We start from the raw sequence: 22,737 nt of genomic DNA, 5'->3' as shown, positions 1-22,737 counted from the left end.
TTAAATCCACCTTCTTTATATTCACAAATTAGTATAATTGATTTTGTACCTGTTTATTTTTGGCTGCAGATTTTACCGAAATCCCATGCTTTACATATAAAGGTTATGAACTTTTCTGAGACTATCCAGATGTGCCTAAATAGTTGTTAAAGTTAAATGTGAGCTAGACTGTCAATTCATAGGAGGTTGTGGCCCTGACAGGCCAGGGGGGGAATCACCAAAAACGGACCGTAATATATGAAAAGCTGAACACAAGGAAGAAAAAGAACAGTTTTATTAAAGAAAAGAACTGTGTCCTGTTAAAAAAGAAAAAAAAATAAATGATTAGTTTTCTGATTCAAACAGAAGAATCAAAACAAAGGGATTGGTACTTTGGTCAAACAGACTGTTGACCCAGCCACGCTGACCGTCGGAGTCAGTAGCTCCCTGCTAAGGCTGCCCAATATGATCTAACTAACAAAAAGAAACAAATCAATCCCACAAGTAAAGACTGGCAAGGTCTAACCCCAAACTAAAATAACAAAACCCAGCTGAGGACATAAATGAGGAAAAAGAAACAAACCAGCACAACTCCAATTCAAAAACCCTGCAGCTGCTGCTCAGCAACAAGACATATCAATGATTTTATTCAAATTGTATTTGTTACATACATTTACATATACAGTACAATATGTAGTATTACTGTCCGAGTCCAACAGAGTTCAGGCCTTATAGCAGTAAATATTAGGGGTGTGTAATGCCAAGAGTTCAGTGATATCACAATACCTGCCTCACAATAAAGATTGAGATGTATTCCAAGACTGTACCAGAAAATGTTTTTACGTGAAAAAATATGTCTTTCATTGTAATAAAATGTCAAAATTCCTTTGATTTAATAATCACAGCATTAAGCACCAACTGTATAGTGATACTGGCAGCAACGTGGTGCAGAGTTTCAGTTTGGTACCCATCCGAAATAAAAACTAAGTATGTCTCATAACAACAAAAACCGCGAGTCTGACTGAACATTTATCACAAGCTGAACCTTGTGAGATCTTGTTGTTTGGGTTGCGATGTAGAGCTGCTCAAAGACGTTCAGTGTGCTGTGCTGCCAATTAGTGGTTGGGGGTTTAAGTGGAAAACAAAAGTTAGACACTGAAGGACGCTCATAAATAATCAATTAAAAATCATCTTGTCAGCATTTTGAATCCATACAAGTATAACCAATAGAAATATAACATTTATTTCTCTATTAATCAAAATAAATTTCAATAAAATGCACGTAAATACACTGTTAAGGTCTCAAAAGTGATCATGTGTTGCAAAATGTTCAAAATTAGAAAGACGTTAGTCTAAAAGCTTCTCTGTTCTGGTTCCTATAGTGCAAAGACCATAACTGGAAATAAAGGATTTGGGGACAACATCTTCTTATTTTTTTAAGAAAACACATTTTAAGAAAGTCTAAAAGTGGACAAAAGGAGGAGAAGAAAGGAAGAGCAAAAAGATGGATAGAAAAGACCTGAAAGAAGCAGAGAGGGCAGGGTGAGCAGCACAAAGGACCACATGCCGGGCCAAGATAGCGGTGCAAAGCTGGGATCACAGAGTGAAGAAAGTTTTCACTAAAAATAACAAGAACCTGTGAGGAGGAGGAATCCGAGAGAGATGGAGGGGGATTAAATGGACAGCACATGAGAGGAGGACTGGAGAAGACAGAGGGATTCCCCGATGGCATCTCATCTCTCTCTCCCTTTTGCTCTTCTTCTCCCCATTTCCCTCCTTTTTTTCTCCCAATAAATCATTCTGACTTCTCCTTAACCAACTCATTCCCAGCAGGCAGCGAGAAAACTGTAACAATCTTCCTTTTTCTACACCTCCTCCTGTCTCTTTCTCTGTCTGGCTCCCCCTTTCCTTCTCTTTCACACACACGCGCGCGCACAGACACTCCCACACACACCTTAAATGCATAGTTTGTGCAGTGGAGGTGATGGAGGGGGCAAATTACTGAACATTGGAGCTACTGCGTGCCTTTCCAACCCACATGAATATACTTGGAGGCATAAAAACACAAAACCTAAAGTGTTGTCACAACCATTCAGTCATTCATAACACACAGAGTTGGCTCCTGTTAACATTTCCAATGTGCGTCAAATGTTTCCGCTCCAAAACGGATGTTTTACGCATCGCGTCCGTGCGCTTTCGCTTATCCAAGACCCTGGAGCACAATTGTGACTCGTTTTATGCGATGATTCATATAAAAAAGTATTATGAATAAATTAGAAATGGTGAAGCGTGTGCGTAAATGTGTGTTTTCATCCACTCATGGCGCGCATTGATCGGTGATCGGCTGCAGATGTTCATCTCTCTGGGAAAGAAGGGAGCTTTTGTACTTTTAGTGGAAGCAAGCAGACGAGTTGACGAGCCAACTTCACGTCGCAGAGAAGCCTGATGTGCTGCAGCTCGGCCACAGCATTGGTGGAATGCGCTTTTAGTCGCTCGCAGGGGGTGGAGTTAGAAAGTGAACGAACGCTGCCTACCAAACACACGGAGAGAGGAGGTGGGAAGGAGTGAAGAGAGACGGGTGGCCAGCGATGGTTGTCGGAAAGAGTCTTGAAAGCTTCGTGAAACTGACTGGTTGGGCTTTTTTCATTTTTTTTTTCTTTTCTGTTTCTTTTGGTCCTGCAGCTGACCGCAGAGCGCAGTGAGCAGGCGAGCTTTGCGCATCACGGATCCTTGGAAGGATAACAATCTCTGCATCCGCGCGCAGATTAAAGTCTTTATCCGAGGAGGACTAACTCAAATGTTTCCTTTTTACTGATCGTTTTCACACCAACTCTTTCTTAAACGGACTGTTTTTCCTCCTCCCTGGACCAGACCGCCACGCTCCACTGGCGGTCTCAGGAGCAGCAGCTCCCCGTGTGAGAGAGAGGGCCAGCTCCTAACCCCCCCTATCTGAAGCCCCGAGATCTGTTCAGGAGGAGGGGGGAGGTTCGTGGTGTCTGGTTTAATGTGGAAAAGGGAGGAGGGAGGGGTGGGTTCTTACTCACTGCACATCACAATAGACTTTTACAACACTTCCTAACTAACACCAGGTACAGTCCATGAGTCTGATCTCCATCAAGCCTTTCTGTGCCTCCTCTCCTCCTGTTCTGCTAGGCTTTCGCTGGGATGTGTGAGTTGCGTTATTTGGTGGGGTGAAGGGGACCCGGACAGTGGCCGGAGAGACCAAAAGGGACCAAGGGCCAAGAGAAGGAGCCGGGAGCATGGCTCTGGCAGCGCCGTCTCTCTGGGTGCTAACAAGTCTCACCTGGGTGACTGTGCTCCAGGTGTCAGCCAACAGACATTCAGTTTACTGGAACAGTTCCAACATACAGTAAGACTCTTGATCTCCACAGCCTCATCCGAGCATGATTCCATTCATTCTTTCATCTGTTCACTATCAGGGGTTGCGGCAGCCTCTGTTCTGATCTGATGTGTTGCATGTTGGTGTTGGGTAATCCTATTTTTGAGCTGTCCTTTCAGACCCCTGCTGTGCGCTGAAGGTTGTTGTCAACCATTCGTTACAGGAATAGTCAAACTTATTTATAGTTTATGTAACAAATTTACTTTAAACTTCCTTCCTTCATGGAGGACGAACGAGTTTGGTGTGATCCTCCTCTCTGTCTCGCTGTGTTCTTCTCCATCGGGCTCAATTAGGAGCACTTCTTCATCCTGACCCCATTGTGTGGCAGCTGTGTCACTATTCAATCTTTCCTTCCAGCTCCCCCTCCAACTCGCTCTTCCCTTCTATTACTCCCTAACCCGTTTTTCTGTCTACACTGAAAAACGTTGGCCTTCTTGTTATCCTCCTAATCCGCCGCCCCTCACTCCAGCAGCTTTTTTTTTCCTTTTTCTTATCAAAATACTGTCAACACGAATCCATGGCTGTTCCACCGGATTCTAAGAATGTAGCGTCAGACTCCACAATGGCTCTGGTCATAGTAAAGGGTTGCATAAGCCCCATTCATGCTTATTTTCATTCATTTTTTTTTTCACTTTCTGAAACTGCTTTACTAAAAATCAGAAAGTCAGCTGTGATATGATTTTAAACTGATGCTGCTCACTATAAAAAAATGATTGCTTTATCTCATTTTTGGGTGGAAGTGGTTTCAGATCCCAAGTGGTGCTAAGAGCATGTGAGGAGTTCAGCAGAATTCAAAGCTCTACAGTTCTGTTTTACGACAGATTTTCAAAATTAAAGCCATAAATAACGTCACAGGTGAGAAAACAACCTTTATTGTTTTTGGGTGGAGTATTAAAGGGCAAAAAAGGCAAAATATTCCAATTTGGGCATCAAGTAATGGAGATAAATCACCTCAGATTTGTGATTTGGTTTATAGATTGTATTTTTTCTTTTTTTTTTAGAAAAAAAAGTATGCTGCTGCGTTTTACGCTCCTTCGTATGAATGGTTCTCTCTTTCAACTCTTCTTTCTGCGGTCAATCTGTAATAAATGCAAATAAAATTCCACCTTCTGATTTCTTAGCAGAAACAGAAGCTGTTTTTGGTAAAATGCTTGAAGGCATTAAAGGATAGACGTGAACTTCGGACCTCCACACAATCATCTAGCTGTAACGTGCGCAGCATTAACCTTGGTTTGTGCAGATGTATTTTTTTTCCTCTTTTACTGAGATAGCTGAAGCAGGGTAACCTTTAACCTGACTGTCTAGGATCTGAGTTCCGCAGAGCCCAGCATTAGGGCTTTTTCTCTTTACATGTCTGCTGCCCATCCTGCCTTCTTCCCAGAGGCAGAATATTCTCAGCCCCTGCAGTGTGAGAGTGTGTTTCTCTTCTAAAAGACTGTGGTTAATTAAAGCCCACTCTGATCTCTGTGGACCTGCCTCATCCTTGATCCTCCCATCTCAGCTTCTCTTTTTCTTTCCTCGTTGCACACAGTGACAACGCCTGAACAGCGAGCAGGGATAACTTTTTCAATTCAGCCTACTTAGTGAATTAGCAGACAAAGGAGCCATGGACAGTGGCACATAAAAGGCAGATAAACTGCTGGATAACCTGTCTAATCTACTCTTTCATACAGCAAAAACGATTTTTCACCAGCACAGATCACGTTCCCAGAGTTTATTTTAATCTCTACACTACCAGCATTTGTAGGCTTGGCTGGCATGCATCTAGCCCTTGGCGTTCAGCCTCCACGGAGTTTCTCTAACTTGCAGTGTAGCGTGAAGGTTTAGAAGACCAATAATAAGCTCCACTATAGCTGTCAGTTTGAGTGGTAAACACATTGTAAAGCCCGAGGACCCTGCAGTTTCTCAACCAGCTTCTGTCCCGGAGCCACTCATCAACCACTAGAGACAGGCTGAGTCCGCGGTGGAGGATTAACAACTTTGCACACGCATGTCGTCGCACATGTGCGGCATGTGTGTGTGCAAACAGGCTTTTAGTCTTCTTCCAATTTCGATGGATCGTTTCCAGCACAAAGACTTGTCGCAGCCACCGAGTTATCAGCACGGACGCGAATATTTGCACAACACTGAGCGTTTCCGTGTGAGACCTGGCTTGTGTTTGCCCTGCCACAGATGTCTCTGCTCGCTGATGGGTGACTGAAACAAAAAACAAACCTATCAGTCCATTAAATCGCACATTATCCTCCACCACCTGGTAATTAACCACCGCTGCGAGTGTGAACGCACGTGCACGCCGGTGTATGTGCACGTGTACATGTGTATCGGTGTAATTTAATAACACAGCAGTCGATTTGATTTGCATAATAGATATCTGCTGGTATCTCTTAATTTATCACTCGCATGTTTCCCAAGTGATTAGTTTGTGGCTGAACAAACACAAAGGCGTCTGTAGACCAAGAGTTTTTGTGTTAAGTGAGTTCATCCATAATGGAGTCACCTTAGCACAGGAATAAAGTCAACTCTCATGCAAAAGAGGAAGTCTAAATATTTGGTGATATATGCAAGTTTTCTGTTCAGTCTGAGGCAAGAAAAAGGGTTGTGCCTCTTAGCAGGAAAGTCGAGTTGGAATGGAATCAGTGGCATCAGCTGTATTGATGGCAACAATAATGGTAAGACTGTGCGGCCATTGCCCTTCCCGCACACTCGATTCTAAATCAAACCCATCATTTCCCCAGCCTGACTCAGGACAATCACATTCACGCTGCAGAGTGTGCAACCGAAAAAAAAAGAAATGTACTCTCTTTACAAATGGCCTCCTTGCTCTTGTGCTTGCTCGGCATCATCACTCACACGTGGCAAAGTCTCACACAGACTCACTTAACATTATAATGAGCCAACTGTTCGGTCATAACAAATAATAAGGGCATGTAGATCCACGGAGTGTGCCGTGTGGAAGTGTGCGCCGCCGATGATACGTCATTAATTAAAAAGCAATAGGGAGCACCTGTGCGATGGATGATTATGGTTTGCATGATGTTGTTTTCTCTCTCAAGCCGTCGTGGACTCTGTGTAGGTGTAAATAATGTTTTTCTGATTGGAGAGGCAGAATCTGGTAGGTAAGAGGGGTAATCAGAGACACGCAGACAAAGGGAACAAAAGACTTAAATGATCAGCCTCTCTGTTATCTTTTGTGATAAGCTGGATTGGTGGATTTCGGTGGAGAGCCTCCACATCTCTGTTCTCTTCTGACTGGGAAACACTCCTGGAGGCGGTCTTTTGGTGGCTTTACCCTGGTGTGTTGAGTTACTGACTCAATCATTGAAAATACGCTGGCTCTTCACACATCCGTTTCCTTATGATTGTTTTTTTTCCTTCTTTTCTAAATTTTTTGTAATTTTCAGACAAACAAAAATGCATTAACCTGAAAATTGTGGTTATATTAAGCTGTTATTCTGCTGCAGACTACAATTTATGCAATGGACAGAATAAAAACAGCTTCATAGATGTTGAATCTTGCTTGAGTTAGAGTCAAATCCTAAAGGGTCGCTGTACTTCGGGCTCAGAAGAAGCAGATTCACGCGGATTTACGGATGCAATTCTGCTAAGACCCAAATTAAACAAGGGTCGCTGTGAATCAGCATGTTCTGACGGAGCCTGACAGGAAGTGAGGGTGTTACGCCCGGCCTTGGATTGCTATTGATTTAGGGGACTCTGTAAATCCCCTGCTGGTGACTCAGTGGTTAATGCAGAGATTTTTCACTCTGTTTTTATTAAGCCTTTTGGGATCTGATTGGAACTTCAAATAAATACCTACAACATAAGAATACTACTAGTTTAATGAAATTGGCCTTACTGAAAAAAGTACTGTCATTTTCTATTTTTATTTTATTTTTCTTCAAATACTTTTTACTGTTTTTTTTAATATGCTACATTTTTTCACAAACAATATTTAATGATACGTATTAAATAACTGCTACATTTTGCATAAAAAAGTAAATAAAAAATAAACTTTCAAAAAAAAATCAACTAAATTCTAAAGAGGTTATTATAACAGCAAGAAAACAAAAATTATATACTAAATCCTTAATAGTAAAAGTGTAGGTCAAAATGTGTTTTTTTATTCTGCTAAACTTCAAAAATAAAAACAGGTTAATGGATAAAATAGCTGAATATTTCTAAAGTTAAAAGTGGGAGGAGTTGGGATTACTGATTATAAAATGGCTGCAAAAAAAGTCAACATAACTGCCAAAAAATGAAAATAAAAATGCTAAATCAGTTAAATAAAGTTTTAAATTATGAGAAAAAAAGTTAAATAATGGTGAACAACACCTAAAAGTTAAACGAAAGCAGAGCAAAGCATTTAGTAATAACTTTCATGTTCATTTTTTAAAAAGGCATTAAAAATTGTAAAAACGGTGAAATGAACAAGAAAGTTACGATAAACAAATAGAGTAAAAAGGGAGTTTGCTTAGTTAACATTTAAACAATTAAAATACAGAAAATGTATTTAAATAAGGCCCAGATTGTGAAAATTTAGGAGTTTTAAGGATGCACAGACATAATAAAACCTACTCAGCACAGTGATTTTTTTGGCTAAAAAATGTTTCAAAACCATTTATTAAAAAATATATATAGCTAAATGTTGACTTAAGAGTTAATAGTGTGGTAGATATTTAATAATATCCTAATTTAGAAATAGAGTCAATAGACACCCATATTACAGTTAAAGAGTACAATGTAGAAACACAAAAAAAAAAACGTAAATGTTTCTACACAAAAAAAAGGAATATTTATAGTGAGTATTGACCACTTTAATAGGCAATCTCCTTCCCCTCCAATTAAATATTTATGCACCTTGAGCAGAACAGTGATGAAGCTGCTGGTCTGGTCAGGCCATGCATACAATTTGAGATAGTGCATACAAAGAGATTTTACTTTTAGTGTCTTTGTCAATGCAAAGTCAATCCAAGATACTGATCAATGCCAGTTGTAGAGGGATTTCTGTTAAAGGGGTGATTTGAACTGAGCTCTTTCGCCCCCGAACTGATTTAAATTATTGGCACTTTTTTAATCAGTCAACACAAAGTTTCTTTAATTACTGAAAAATGTGACTCAAATGAAAAAGATTGGTTTCCTTGTTGCATTAGGACCACTGTATGCCCCCCTCCTCCACCTATCCAGAACTTTCTGACAGAAAGTGATTAAGAGCCTCTTTGGGGTGTAGTCCATCATCATTGATTCAGAAAGTTCAACATTTGCAGGGCTGCACCTGCTTTCTGGTCAGATCCTGGAACATTGTGGGTTTAAAGCTAAAGCAGCTCTTTTCTGCTTTTTGCTGAAGCAAAAATATGTTGGTGGTGGAAAAAATGAAGAGTATGTGTAAGTTTCCTTGTCTTTTTGAAGTTGGGTTGTTTTCAGATAACAACAGTGGGTACAGGCTCCAATTCAAGAAAGAAAAAATACATTCTGTGAGATAAGAAATGCTTAAGTTTTACCTTATAGGGAATTCAAGGATGCTTTTTGAGAATAGTAAAATCAAAAAGACTATAAAAAGCTTAAATCTTTTGTCTTCATTGGATCTCAACAAAATTACCCTTTAAAATCGATAAGATGTTGGTAGGACGGACAGAGGAGCTGTCTCAGCACATTACGGTGTTTGCTGAGCTTTACGTTAAACAGTGCCTTCTCAAGTGGATATATTGCCTCTTCTCTTGATAGTTTAGATCCAGAGTGACTTTAAAAGCTTTTTTTCCTAGTGTGGGGGCATGTTTTGGGTATGTGAGGCTCCTTTCTGGGACTTCCAATCTCCATTCAGATTGTGGAAGCGGGCTCTAGAGACTGGTGAGCTTCCTTCTATGTCACAGGATGGTATCCTTAGTTCTGGGGCATTTGTCCCTTTTGGGATTTTGAGGGGGTTACTACATGGCGTGAGCTACTGTGAGGCTCAACATAAAGGTACCATAAAACAATTTCTCATTGAATTTAGCAGATTTTTGGCAAAAACAATGATGCTGACACACAAACTTGCCTTTCTGTGCATGTGCTGCAGCTCAACAAACAGCAGATCCCAGAGCAACAAGATTTAAGAAAAGCACAGTCCCAATCCTGTTGATATTACCCTTACTCTGTCAGAGCGCCGATTCCTAAACTCCCTGCACTTCAAACATGCACTAATAGCAAGTCTGTGATGTTTGCAAGCTGTTTTAAAGCCCTATCTACATCTGTGTTTGAATGCGAGCATTTTCTGTGTCTGTTCCCCGCCAACACTCGTGAGGCCTTCGGGGGGGTACCAATAAAGACTGTCAGTGCCTGCACAGGCCCACACAAACACACACCAGATGCTTATATGATGTGTTTGTGACATGGCTAATGATAGCAGCGTAGCAGCAATCTGAGGCCATATGTTGCACCTGACAGTAGAGGGGTGTCGCGCTCATAAACCCTGCCAACATGGCGATAAGTTATCGTCCGCCTGAACCGAGGAGGGTTTTATTATCCTGGTAGATAAAAACAGTTTGAGGGACTTGACTCGGCAGCCAAAGAGGAACAAAGAAACTGAGTGATTCTTCGGTTCATTCAGCTGCAGAAAACTGCGCTCATTCCGTCCGCAGAGAGCACTGCATTGAGGGAGAGAGTCTTTAATTGAGGTTTTATCCATTTAAGCTGTCACTAAGAGGCCAACTCTAAAACCTTTTAACCACTCTTCTCTCAGTAATGACACAAATCAGAGAGGAAATGTGTTTGTCACAGCTCTACTGCGAATATATGTGTGTGTTTGCGGGTGTTAGCGGTTCGAAACGGGAAGGTAATTATGCGGAAATTGGGAAATGGCTAAGTGAATTATGACCTTGTATTAGCAAAAGGTATTAATCAGTTCTAGCCAGGCCGGAGAGAAAGGCAAAAATGATGGCTGCACAAGCACTCTGCTCCTAATGGCAGTGGCAAACAGCCAGTAAAAACCGGCTTCCAGTCAGTTAGATTCCAGTCAGTCGCAGACAAACCAAGTAGACAATAAGCTAAAATGTGCAGTTGATAAAAGGTTAAAGTATATAGAAGGTAGTTATTTCATAATTGTGTCATCCAGGCTATTTTTTACAATTAATTCGATCAGAACTTTCTACGAATCATTAAAGATCTTGATAAATATCTAAACTGTACTAAGTGAAGCAAAAATAGATGATAGTTTAATAGTTCTAGATGAAAAATATCCACACGGTCTATGAAAGAATAAAATCACACATTAACATCCATCTGTCACACAATCAGAGTCTAGGTTCATTCAGGAAAAATCGCTCAGACGTCCGTGGTGCAGAGGTAGAGCGGTTGGCCTCTAATTGGAAGGTCTCAGGTTTGGTTCCTGCCTTGCTAGCCCGTGTGTCGAAGTGTCCTTGGGCAAGACTCTGAACTCCACAAAATTCCAAGTTGGCGCCAGTGTTTGGCACCAGACTCGGGATTAGGGTGTGAATTTGTGTATGCATGAGTGAATGGGACTGAATGTAAAGTCTTCTAAGAAGGTAGTAAAGTGCTATATAAGTATATGCCATTTTATCAATTTTACAATGTCTGTAACCTCTTTGGACCTGGCGCTCACATGCCTACAATTCACATTTTGGGTTATGTTACAACTGTAGTTCATTCTGCTGAACTGGGGTTCTGTGATTACATGAAGAGGGTTAGCCCAAATTTTAGCTCGAGCTTAAAGTCAATTGTTTTTCTTTTTTTTTTTTTAATTACAAAAAAATCTACAATGTTCATCAGTCACATTGGTCTCATCAACAAGTTGAAGCTCTGAAATGTTTCTGTTTTTTCATCCTCTTCAGCATAGGCCCGCATGAGAAAAATACCAATCTTGTGCACGTTTATGTGATACATTCAGGGTCACAATCCAACCCTACATTTTTTAGCATATAGTCAAAGGTAATCTCAGACACGAGTTAAAAATATTTCAATTATTCAGTCTATCAAATAACATCAGTTTAGTTAGTCATTACTCACCAAACCATTGAGTCCAGAAAATATAACTTTAAATTTGCAATGGAAGGCTTGTTTGGTTGAATACTTTACTTTTATTCTACAACATGAATGTGTTGTGTGATAATTATTTATTCAAATTGTGAAATGAAATATCGTTGACAACCTTTTTAATACTTTTACAAAGTGCATAAACTGTCTAGCAGCGTAGAGATGATCTGAATTGATTAGTTGGTTGTAAAGCCTGCAGCTCGGCTGCTTGTCGGTGTGAGAGCCTGTGTTTCTTCTGGCCTGGCAGCCTGTTTCTGTCGATGCTGGATCGATGGTGTCCAACAGACACTGTGTGCTTCTGCTGAATGTTTCAGCTCTCCCTTCTCTCCTTGGCAGTGCATCTGCTGATCAGCCCTCCTCTTCTTGTCTCTGCCTCTCCCGTTGGCCCAACCTTACATTCTTAGCTCTCTTCTCTCTCATTGTCTTTGTCTGCATGACTGTTGCACTCCCAAGTCTCTCTTCAGATCTGACAACGATCTCTCACAGTATGGCCATATGAGTGTAAATCTTAGCTCCAGCAGCTTCACTGCCATGTATTCCTCTTGTTTTGACATCTTGGACAGTTTGTGCTCCAGCCATGAAATTTATAATACTGCAGAAGCACTTCAGTTATTTTCAAGAGGGTTATGGATGCTTGTGATGAATTGACAATGTTCACAATCACTGAGGCATTAAAAAAAAGTTCAGAATGAGCCCAGCTGGTGTCCTTTGAACCTTGGTTTAAGTATTTCAGGTCTGTAGCACAACCCTGATCACTTCCATTTTTGATGAAGGGTGGCGATTCTTGAAAAACAGGATGGAGCTGGATGATCTTTTATTGCCATGCCACGTACACACTGGCCATGTGATGTTTGCTCAAGAGTACAGTAAACGTGGGCTCTAAAATGTGCTAGACACTGGACTGTTAGTACCCGATACTTGCTCATGTATTCGGAAGTCTTGGTGTAAATTATCGAAAATCTTGCTCTAGCCTTTTTCTTTCACAGCTCTATTCTGATATAATAAAGACTTGGTTTCATATAATTCAATCCAGGCACAAACTACAATTACTCATTTCTTCTTCACAATTACTTTTTAAATGGTTGGTACTTGTGCGAATTTAAAAAGATGCTACTCGTAAGTCAATACCAAATCTTAGTCTCCGATTGGTTGAAAAGCAACTGATTTAACTTTCAATGAGCATTTCGAGTCCGCACATTTTGAACATAGAGCCCAGAAGGGAACTTAGAATCTGTTGTTGTTGTTCATGCGACCCATGATCACAAACATTTTGAACGTAGAAGCCTGAAACGCACATGCATGTTTACATAGACTTGTCATTGAAAGAGTCACTTTGCAGAGCCTGGTGCTAAACATAGTATAAAGATGACCAGAACAGTTTTCTTATATAAAGCTTGATATGAATTTATTTAGAACATTTCCCATAAATGAGATTTAATTTACCAAAAGTGATTCTGATTTTGCTTGCAGAACAGGCCACAACAATATAGTCTAACCTTTTTTCACCAAACATGTCAATTTGTGGAGACAATTAGCACTATTTGCCTGCTTGTTTCACGGGAACCAAAGCACAAAGGCTTTTAAACACAAAAACAAAAGCCTTTTTGACATGCAGATTGTAGTGATTTGTTATAGTCAGTCATTAAGGATTAAAAACAGCTCCTTTAAAAGCTGCAAAACGGCATTTTTCTTTTGTTGCATCACCACAGGATAGAAGTGCATCGTAAAATTGCTTATAGGTTAAACTTATTCAAAGTGATGGATTGGCCAGACAAAAATGTCTATTTTAAGACACTGCCTTGCGGTCTGTTGTTATAAGATCTTTGTGGATACTTAGAGATTTACTGACAGTGTCTTTATTCATGGACCATCTTTGTGGTGTATGAAGCTCAAGTGCAAACTTAACCTTTCTTGAAGAACCGTCTATAAATACAATGACAAGAATGTTTACTATTCTGGTTTTTTTTATGATAAGAAAAATCGTAAACAGAGAATTTTATTATTTTAACGTGTCTTCAGACGAAAAAGACGTGTTTTTGCCTTTTATTTTATATATGTATGTATATATGTATATATATATATATGTATATATATATATATATATATATATATATATATATATATATATATATATATATATATATATATATATATATATACATATGTACATATACACACATATATATATATATATACATACATACATATATATGTATATGTGTGTATGTATGTATGCATATATATATAAAGAGAGAGAGAGACGCAGTGTATATACACATACAGTAAAAGTAAAAAAAAATAAATATACATACGGTATATATATATATATATACATCTTTTTCAACGCCTGATGTGTGTGTCCATACTATGTTGACGATTGCCAATGTAAGGAGCGTAGGAATGGCTTGTTGCCAGCAATCTTGGCTGGCCTTGCTCCTCATACCCACGCGGTCTGCAGGCTCTGCTCTGAAGTAAAGGAATCTGCTCCTGCTGCTATAGTAAAACTGCACATAAATTAGTGTTTACTGCTTTCCAGCCAAGTCTTCTGTGTCGTTTAACCATTTTGTGCTTAATGAAAGTGTAAATTCTGGGACTGCCGCTGAAAATGCACGTGCATGCTGTCTTCGTTTCAGTAGTACTACATACAGAGTGGCAGAGTGGTGGATGGTGTGGGGGTTGCACGGTTGTTGTAATGAAAATACCGCAGTTAAAAGAATTCTGTGTCACTTCCCGGGAGAATGAGAAATAAAGGTGGTAGTGGTGGTGGGGAGAATGTGGGAGGAGATGCTGAAAGAGGATGTTGTGTTGATGGAGCAGAGTTCTTCTCAGCCCGGCGAACTCTCCTCCCATCCTTCACGAGTATTGTGTGAGTATATCTAATATTGTGGTGTGGTAAAGGAAAGTAGGAAGAAAGCACGTGAATGCCTCTCAGTCTAAAAGCACGCCGCCCTCACACCCACATATTAGGTCCATACATTTGCATAACTCTCACTTTCTCCTTCTTTTACCTCTATTTTCATCTCCAGCTCTGCTTCCTCACCTCCACAGCAAACACACTGCTTCTTTTTTTTGCTAACAAACACAAACATAAAAGGGAAACTCATTTCACAATCACTATCATTACTTCCAAAAGATTCCTCAAGGGATTAGATTGTTTTTACCAGGCAGAAGTACGAGATTAAGCAGAGAGATGAATCCTCCACACACAAATAAGAGGAAAAATTCAGTCCATGCAGCCGTTTTTGTATGTGTGTGTTAAATTGTTCGTCACACTACAGTTTTTGCCCCCTTCAGGTAATAGCAAAGCATTTGTGTGTTATCATGTGTTGGTATTTTCTTGGGCTTAGATAATCAAACTGTCCGTACCAGCCTCCTCTCAGACCAAATGGAAAGATTGGGGAAAGATAGCCACAGAGAATGTTTTTTTGGGGGGGATTAGCATCAGCAATATCTGCTGACCTCTTTTGAGCTTGAAAAGGTGCACAATGAGAAAGACCAAAAAAAAAAAAAATGTGATAGCGGGTAAGAGGGTAGGAGGGGAACACAACAAAGAATAGGAAAAGGAGGGCCCTGCAGAACAGTACTGCCAAAACAGAGGTCAATTGTGATGAAAATTGCCGTTCACATGACCACAATGGCAACTGAGTGACAGCACTAAAGCAGCATGGACGGGCTTATCCTGATCACTCAGGGCCTTGACTGGGAAAAACCACAATGCCCTGGAGATCTGTCCTTTTTGGGCTCGAAGGATCACAGAGAGCCCACGGTCCCAAGCCTTGGCCCTGAAACGTCCCTGACATTACCATATCAATGCTGCCCTGGCTGCTCCGCCAAGGAGCAGGGCGGCTGGTGATACCGCTTCTGGTTAGCATCGCCCTGCGTCTTTACAAGGCTATTCAGTGGGTCTCACGCTAGCTCAATGCTACGTATGAATGGGAAGAAGTGTAGGCTTACTCCTGGAGCTTAAGGCCATGTTTGCTGTGCATTCAGACCATTGGTCTCATGTATGAGTCTTCCTACGTCTGCCTTTTCTTTGTCTTATTCAATTATATCTTTACCTTTGTTTTACAAGGGAGGATTAAACATTTATGTACATTTAATGCCAGTTTACAAGCATCTATTATCGAAAATATAGAAAAGACAAGATTTTTAACATTCGGAATCACATTTCTTCGACACATTTGCGTTTACTATACTGTTACCATAAAGACTTATTTTTTTATAATTTTTCATCAAGAATAATCCTCCTTGAACTTTCAAGTGGAAACGAACACCTTCATCTAACAATCCAACACCACAAAAGGTATGTCCTTAGCCTGGTAGCACTGGTTTCTGAGAATGAAAAAGCTTTTGAGTTTAGTATAAATTAGTCCACTACACTAGAAAAAGCTCCAATAAGTTACCTTTTTAATTAGCAAGCATAGATAAATGACTGTAGATTTATGAAAATTAGATAAGGCAATTTTAGTCGTATAGATTTTAAAATTAAAATTAGTTTGAGGTAATTTTTTTCAAGTAATAAAAGTAAAAAGAAACAGTTTACCAAACCATAAAACAAGGTTTTGCAAAAAAAAGAAAAGAAAAAAGCCGCAGCACCATTCTGGTGTAGTTGCTGAAATAACTATGGCTTTAATAAATGATAAAGCAGCTTGTCACATTCCCTCCTTAAAGATTTCTTCTGGGTCATGCTTCCCTTATATGTCTATTTTTTGTGTGCTATTTTTGCCAGCATCTCTTCAACCCCCTTTTTTATATTTATAAGCACGACTTTTTTTATTTTAAATTATTATATTGCATACGTGTGTGATTCTGCCTTTTTACAACATTCCCCTCCGTTTTATTGGTGCAAAAAAGGAACACGAGGTGTTAACGGTGTTAGATCGGGTCGCTTGGTGGCTGGTTTTGGTTGCATAGCATAGATGCAGGTGTTCGTCTGCTAAAGAAGGCACTAATGAGGACTGTGATTCAAAGAAATTGCGTCTGAACTAAAGTACCAAAAGTTTTTTTTTCCAAAATTCTTATGTGCAAAGCATAAGGTTCTGACGCTTTCATGCACACGTGTTGTTTTCTTTTAGAACTTGTTGATTGTTTTGGAATCAGTCCTTGGATATCGTGTTTGCTCTTCATCATCTCTCTAAATAAGTTTTGCTCAATATACGAGATGGTTTATAGGGTTTAGCAGGAGAAGAGATCAAAAAGAGGTTACATCCTCACTCTTCTATGAGGATATTGTATATCAAGACTGCAGCAGTATATAGCCTTTTTATATTGTTAAAAGATCATTAAAGCTAATAGTGCAGATGCAAGCCGCAAAGTAGCCTTAACCTGATTGTTAGATAACAAAGAGAAATGGATGGAGAAGCTGTTTTTTAAAGGATGAAGAAGGAATGGAAAAGGAGAAGATGGGAAGCGAGAGATTGATTTAAGTGTGAGAAACTAGATAGGCAATAGAAAGGAGGAGGAGAATGGAGACAGGTGAGATATTGTCAGGAGGCCTCTTGCACTGTCATTGGAAATCAGAGCCACAGGGCCGGGCACTAATTTGCTTTTGGTGTTTTAATCTGTCAGTCCACACTTTTCCAGAGCCTCTCCCTGGCACAGATAGCCTCCAGCCTGTCAGTGAGAATCAGCAAAGAGCTGAGAAGTTATCATGCATCGTCAGGTGCCAGACCGACTCTTGGTAGCAGGTTTGTCATTTGTAATTAGGGAGGAAGGAAGAGCGGCTTGCTTTTTTTTCTCACTTCTCCCCTGTTCCCCAGCTGAACGCCGCCTATGAGTATTGGCAGAGAAGTAATGGGGCATGCACCCACACACACACATGCATGCCTCTGATGGACCATATTTGATACTGTTAAGTGGAGCTTGTCAGTTAGTCAGTAATGCGTTGGAGTGAATGCAGATGGCCAGACGGAGCACACCTCGCAGGTAAACAGAATCTTCAGGCGCCTTGTTCAGACAGCGAGGGTGACTGAGCAGCTGCAGCCCTAACCATGACTCTTTAATGTCAGTCGCACACTAATACACTACCCTGTGTGGTGTTGCGTGCCAGCCAGCGTGGTCACGGTCCGTGCAGCTCTGAGTTCTGGTCATGGTTAGAAAAGCTTCCTTCTTAAGAGGAGGGGGAGCGCAGTCTCCAGATGGAGAAAGAAATGGGGGGAGGAGGACAAAATAAGACGAGTGGGAGATAATAGGGGAGGGATAACAGTGGGGGAGTGGGCTGGATGGCCTAAAAGACAGAATGAAAAGGGAAAGATAGATGCTGAAGGTGGGTTCTCCGAGTATAAAGGCCCGCATGCCTTCTTTCCTGTGCCATTGATGTATTCTAATGCTAAGTGTGTAATGCTGGGCCTCCATCGGTCTCTGGGAGAGGCGAGCCTTTGATAGGCAAGCTCTGGGACACATCCCTCGCACGGCATTCATATGCATATCTCTGTATGCTTGTTTACGTGTGTGCATGTACAAACTGTTATTTAAGTGACTGTTTTTAGGCGTTCGTGTCAGGGGTAAATTGGCCAGATTTCCATATAAATGGAAGCGTGTTTTAGGCAGTTTTTGAGTATCAAACTCCCTAATCCTAAATTAGCCCACAGAAACATGGTGGATAGATAGTGGATGCTTTAATAATTTGGTATCCTGTGTGCGCATGAGTGCGTGTGCGAGAATGGCTGGAGCACACTTTAGCTTCATGTGTGCTAACAGCACAACAGAACACATCTGCTCCAGTAATTGGCCTTCTGCAGAGGAAGGAGAGTGCCCAGCTCCCCTTCCAGGAGGGCTCGTCTCCGTGAACTGTTGTTAACTCTTCTCATTTCTTGCTTGTAGACATAAGCGCTCGCTCCTCTTTCACCTCTTGGCATGTGTGAAGACATGACGCTCTGCTTAGTGGAAGGCTTTGTTTGCCATGTGTTCCCGTCTCCGAGGGATGATTATGGCGTTGAATTCCCCACACATGACTCTGACAGATGCTGGTCATAAAGCGCCGTCCTCACAGGGTTATTGTTATGAAGACAAGTAGTCATCAGAGTTAGTAAGATGAGCACAATTTTGCACCTCCTGTATCCTAAATATAACTACCCCATCAGTGACCTCTCATCCACTTGAGAGCTTGTTCCTTGGATTTCACCTCCTCTCCTACTAGTTCATCTTTTCGTGCAGTGAACTCCAGCTGTGTGGTTGTAAGCATATGTGCTTTTATTCCAGATAGTGGGTGTGTGAAGAAGTTGTTTTACTTTTTTTTTGTACTCTTATCTGCTGGAGAATTTGAAGGATGTTTGAAAACGGAGCGCCGGTTCATCGCACTGATGCTGCTCCCGTTTCCAAGAGTGTATACGCACATACGATGGGCCTGCGCTGGAGGGAGCGGAGGTTATTTGATCTCGCTGCGTTGTGGAGGAGAAGCCTCCATCTCGCACTTTATGACCGGCACTGTGGGGAGATATTCAGCTTCACCTGAACAATCTGTCATCTCAGACACTTTGCACTCATTGCATTACTTCCTCTCACCCTCTTAGAAACATCTTAGAGTTTCCCTCAATAGGTTGCACCTTCTGTAATGTATGCACATTACGCTCAGGCTCCCTGCACAGTTTGGCACATGCTGTTGGAGCTCAGAACACAAACAAGAAGCAACATTCTTCTTTTTTTTGCAAAAAGAAGCTCATATAAATATACTTTTTTAGCATTTAAGCTATTCTAAGCTGGAAGTTCTTGTATTTATTGCTCTAACTAACACTGAAATGTTTTACTGGAGTCTAACAAGTACATTCTCAGTTGGTTTTATAATAACTTTAGTTCACAGAAAGTCCAGGACAGCAGTAATGTTTCATCATTCTCAATATATGAGGCAAACTGATCAAATATGAGTATGCTGAAATGCATGAAGGTGGAAGATTACATATTTATCATGTAGGATAATAGAAATGTGATAAACCTGCCTTAAGTATCTTCTTGGGATATTCTTCCAAAATTGGAAAGCAAATTCTCCATTTTGTCATGATGTGTAATCAACTCTCTGAGTGTGCTTTGCATTCTGATGGTGTTTCTGTTAGCAATTATAAGTGGTTGCCGTATGAAGGGAATGCGTTTCCTTCGTTAAGATGTTAAGTGTGTGGTAAACTGAACAGGGACGACGACTCGACTAATGAATGTTTTGCACACTTCATCAGATTGCTCGCCCGCAGTATTGCCTCATATCACTCTCTGACACCATTGGCACTTAATAGTGTGTGCTCGTTTGATAGTGTTTGTGTGTGTGTGCGATAACGACGTATATTGCTTTGTAGAGCCATTACAGTTTAATAGGCGTTGCAGAATGCTCCGTGCGTTAATGCTCCGGCAACATGAAGTAATGACACAATAAAACAATTAAATATGGTGGGGGGAAAATTACTTTTTGAACAAGCAGCACCTAGAGGCAATTTGGAGTGGGACGGAATGAAGAAAAGGAGCCGATCGGGCTTATTAAATGCTTACTTTTTAATTTTTTTCCTTTGGGAGCATTAATCTGGGTTTTCAAACTGTCCCTTAAAACTCATCTGTGTTTACAGATGCTCTTTTCAGTGTGTTGAGCCCAAAATTAGACCAGACCAGATAGTTTGGTGGGCCCGGTTTGACACCATTCCACCTTTTGGGGGCAGTATTGTGCCAAAGGACCATAAGACTGATCAGAAGCCAAAAATGACCCAAATCTGCCTTTAACATAGGGTTGCATTGTGCACGTGTTTGTCCACACCATAGTTCAGATGCACGGTCAATTCTTCCCAGAGAGGGTCTAAAATTTGGAAACAGAATCACATGACAGCACAACTATAGAAAAACAATTGTGGCATCTTGCATGCTTTATCGTTTTCGTTGTACTGTTACAAAGTTATCATCATTTTGAAAGCTGTTTCAGTACTTGCTATTTAAAAACTTAAACACATGAAGATTGTTTTGCTTCTGGTCTCATGTCTCCACATGACAAACAACTGGCTGCATTCTGGGTATGTTATTGAGTTAATAAAACTATGTTTAATTCATTTCAAAGCTCCATGTAGGTTTGGCGAAGCATTTTCGCTTTAATTTGCTGTCGTACTCGGGAGCTCCACGGAGCTCTTTATTTTCCAAACACAGTAAATACCACCATATTCAGTTTCACTGCTTTAAGTAAATATCATTTTACAGCTCATGGCTTTTAGCCTGACTTGCACTTTTGTTTATTCCCCTAATGCCCAGGTATGGCTGATGGGATTTGGAGTTGTACTGGATCAGGACCGGTTCATATTCACACTGTAAGCGAATCAAAGTGAACCGCTGGGACCACCTTTTTAGGTGGTCATTTACTCCAGACTAGAGTTCCCTTGGATTTATTAATAATTTATTAATCGTGTTTTAGACCACAAGTTATACTTTAAAAATATTTCCTTAAAAGTGTTTGGAAAATTCATGCCTGTGATTGTATAAAGATGTTTATTTAGTCAGCAATATATATGTTTACATCAGCTTATCGTTAGCATTAGCTGTCCAATGGGAAAATCCATTAAATGTTAGCATGCTAGCAAACTTTAGCTTTATGTGTTAGATCGATCTCTACTTTTATGGATTGATTTTTGATCTATTAAGCTTAAATCGATTCAAATCGATGTTTTCCATCCAGCCCTATAGTCGGATGGCCTCACAAAAGTCTGCGATTTTTCACTTTTTACAGCTATTTATTTAGCCTAAATAGTTCATTGTCATTTATGACAGTAGCAAATCTTGAAAATATATTGATTTAAAATTGTGCCTAAAGAGTTTTGTACTTGAGTTTTTAGTTTTGACATCATTTGTAATCTTAAGCAGACATATTTTAACAAAGATCTCTCAAAAAAAAATTTCTAATTAAGTTAAAAGTATTTTTTTTTTTTTAAGCGGAAAGACAAACTGTTGTTAATCGGTTGTTAAAGCAGTACTTTTCCCCTCTTTTTGCTTCAATCTGTATTAACTGGGTATGCAATACCATAAAAACGCTACTGAATGCGTCCCTCCTTTCCACTTAAATGTTACAAGGTGGGATATAAATTACAGCTTGCCATGAGTAAGCATTAGACCTCCTTCTGAGCCACCCAAGATACAGAAAACAAAAGAGGCTTGATTATATCGTTTTGGCTAAAATCAAACATTTCATTTCCAAGGTTAATTTAAATCACGTCATTGGTTTAAGAGCTACATATTTGAGGTTTAAAATGCTTTCATAAAACATTGTTCACAGAAGGAAGAGGTCCAGACCTCCAACCACGACATGTTGGCAACATTTAAATGTGTTCATCTGTGTTTACAGCTTTCTTGTTGTACATTTGTTGTTGTGTTGTTAGGTGTAGGAGTTAAATATCTGAGTCATTCTGGATGGAAGAGGGGAACACCAGGAATTTCTAGATGATTTGTCAGGTTTTTTTTTTTCTTGTGTGTGTAGGTGTTAGTTTAAGTCTTTTTCCTCTCTCGTGAGTGTCTTTATGTCAGCGTTTATCAGAATCTGTTGAGAATTAGAGTTCGAAAACCCATTTGCAGAGGTTACCTCAGCGTCTCTGTCTGTTGAGAAATCGAAACGTTACCCTTTGCCCCCCCCTCCTTCATTCATCCCTCCACCCCCCCTCCAGTCTTTTCAGAATATATCGTCCTCAACCTCTCCGTGTGGAGGTCACGTCTTTTCAAGGGGGACTGATAAAAGGAGAGATAAAAAGATGGGAAAGAAATGGAGGAATTTCTTGAAGACAAGATGTGACACTTTAGGAAAAAGAAAAAAGCGAAGGAAAGAAAATGTCAAAATGAACTCATTATTACACCGAACAAAACAACATAAACGATTGTCCGTATTGTGATCATAAAAACACTTTCCTTCACATGTTTTTAAGATACAATTTTTTAAATTAATTTATCTCTGGGAAAAATGTCTTTTTTTAAATAATGATGTTACAGATAAACTTTGGGTGTAAAAACCCAAATGCTTGTTTAAAATTCTATAGTCGGACATTTGACCCACTTTGCTCTGATTTTTTTTCTAATGTTTGAGCTTTTGATTTACTGCATGTCTGACTGCTAATATAAATTGATTGGTTGATTGATGGATTGATTGATTGAAACAAAGTGGGATAATCTACGATGTTAAACACACATAACATCCTATCATACAACCTTTTTTTTGATTAATTAGTCGTACTAAATTGCTTACAGTTTTAAGTTAACCCTCAGTTTCTGTTAAGAATTACACAACTAAGGGTTTTTAATAGCGCTAATCAGATGGGGTTTATCTTATGTAAATATATTTATTCTTGTGATTTCATTTGATCCAATTAGTCGCAACAAATTTTGATTTATTTAGA

At 40.0% G+C, this 22,737-nt stretch overlaps 1 protein-coding gene across 3 annotated transcripts in view; it reads left to right on the top strand.

The window, feature by feature from the left end:
• Window positions 1-2,234: 2,234 nt before the first annotated feature.
• efna3b (ephrin-A3b) overlaps window positions 2,235-22,737 on the top strand; it is a 61,199-nt gene continuing 40,696 nt past the window's right edge. Inside the window, exons 1-2 of one of the 3 annotated variants that reach the window (XM_024268002.2) lie at window positions 2,235-2,964; window positions 3,133-3,349. In XM_024268002.2, coding sequence (XP_024123770.1) covers window positions 3,240-3,349 — 110 coding nt within the window. In that variant the 5' untranslated portion in view covers window positions 2,235-2,964; window positions 3,133-3,239. Of the gene's footprint in view, window positions 3,350-22,737 lie in introns of all 3 variants that reach the window. The other 2 variants (XM_024268001.2, XM_024268000.2) reach the window with 2 other exon arrangements.

This window comes from Oryzias melastigma, linkage group LG16 (genome assembly GCF_002922805.2).
Source record: "Oryzias melastigma strain HK-1 linkage group LG16, ASM292280v2, whole genome shotgun sequence".
NCBI lineage: Eukaryota > Metazoa > Chordata > Actinopteri > Beloniformes > Adrianichthyidae > Oryzias > Oryzias melastigma.
This window is presented reverse-complemented; position numbering and strand designations above follow the sequence as displayed.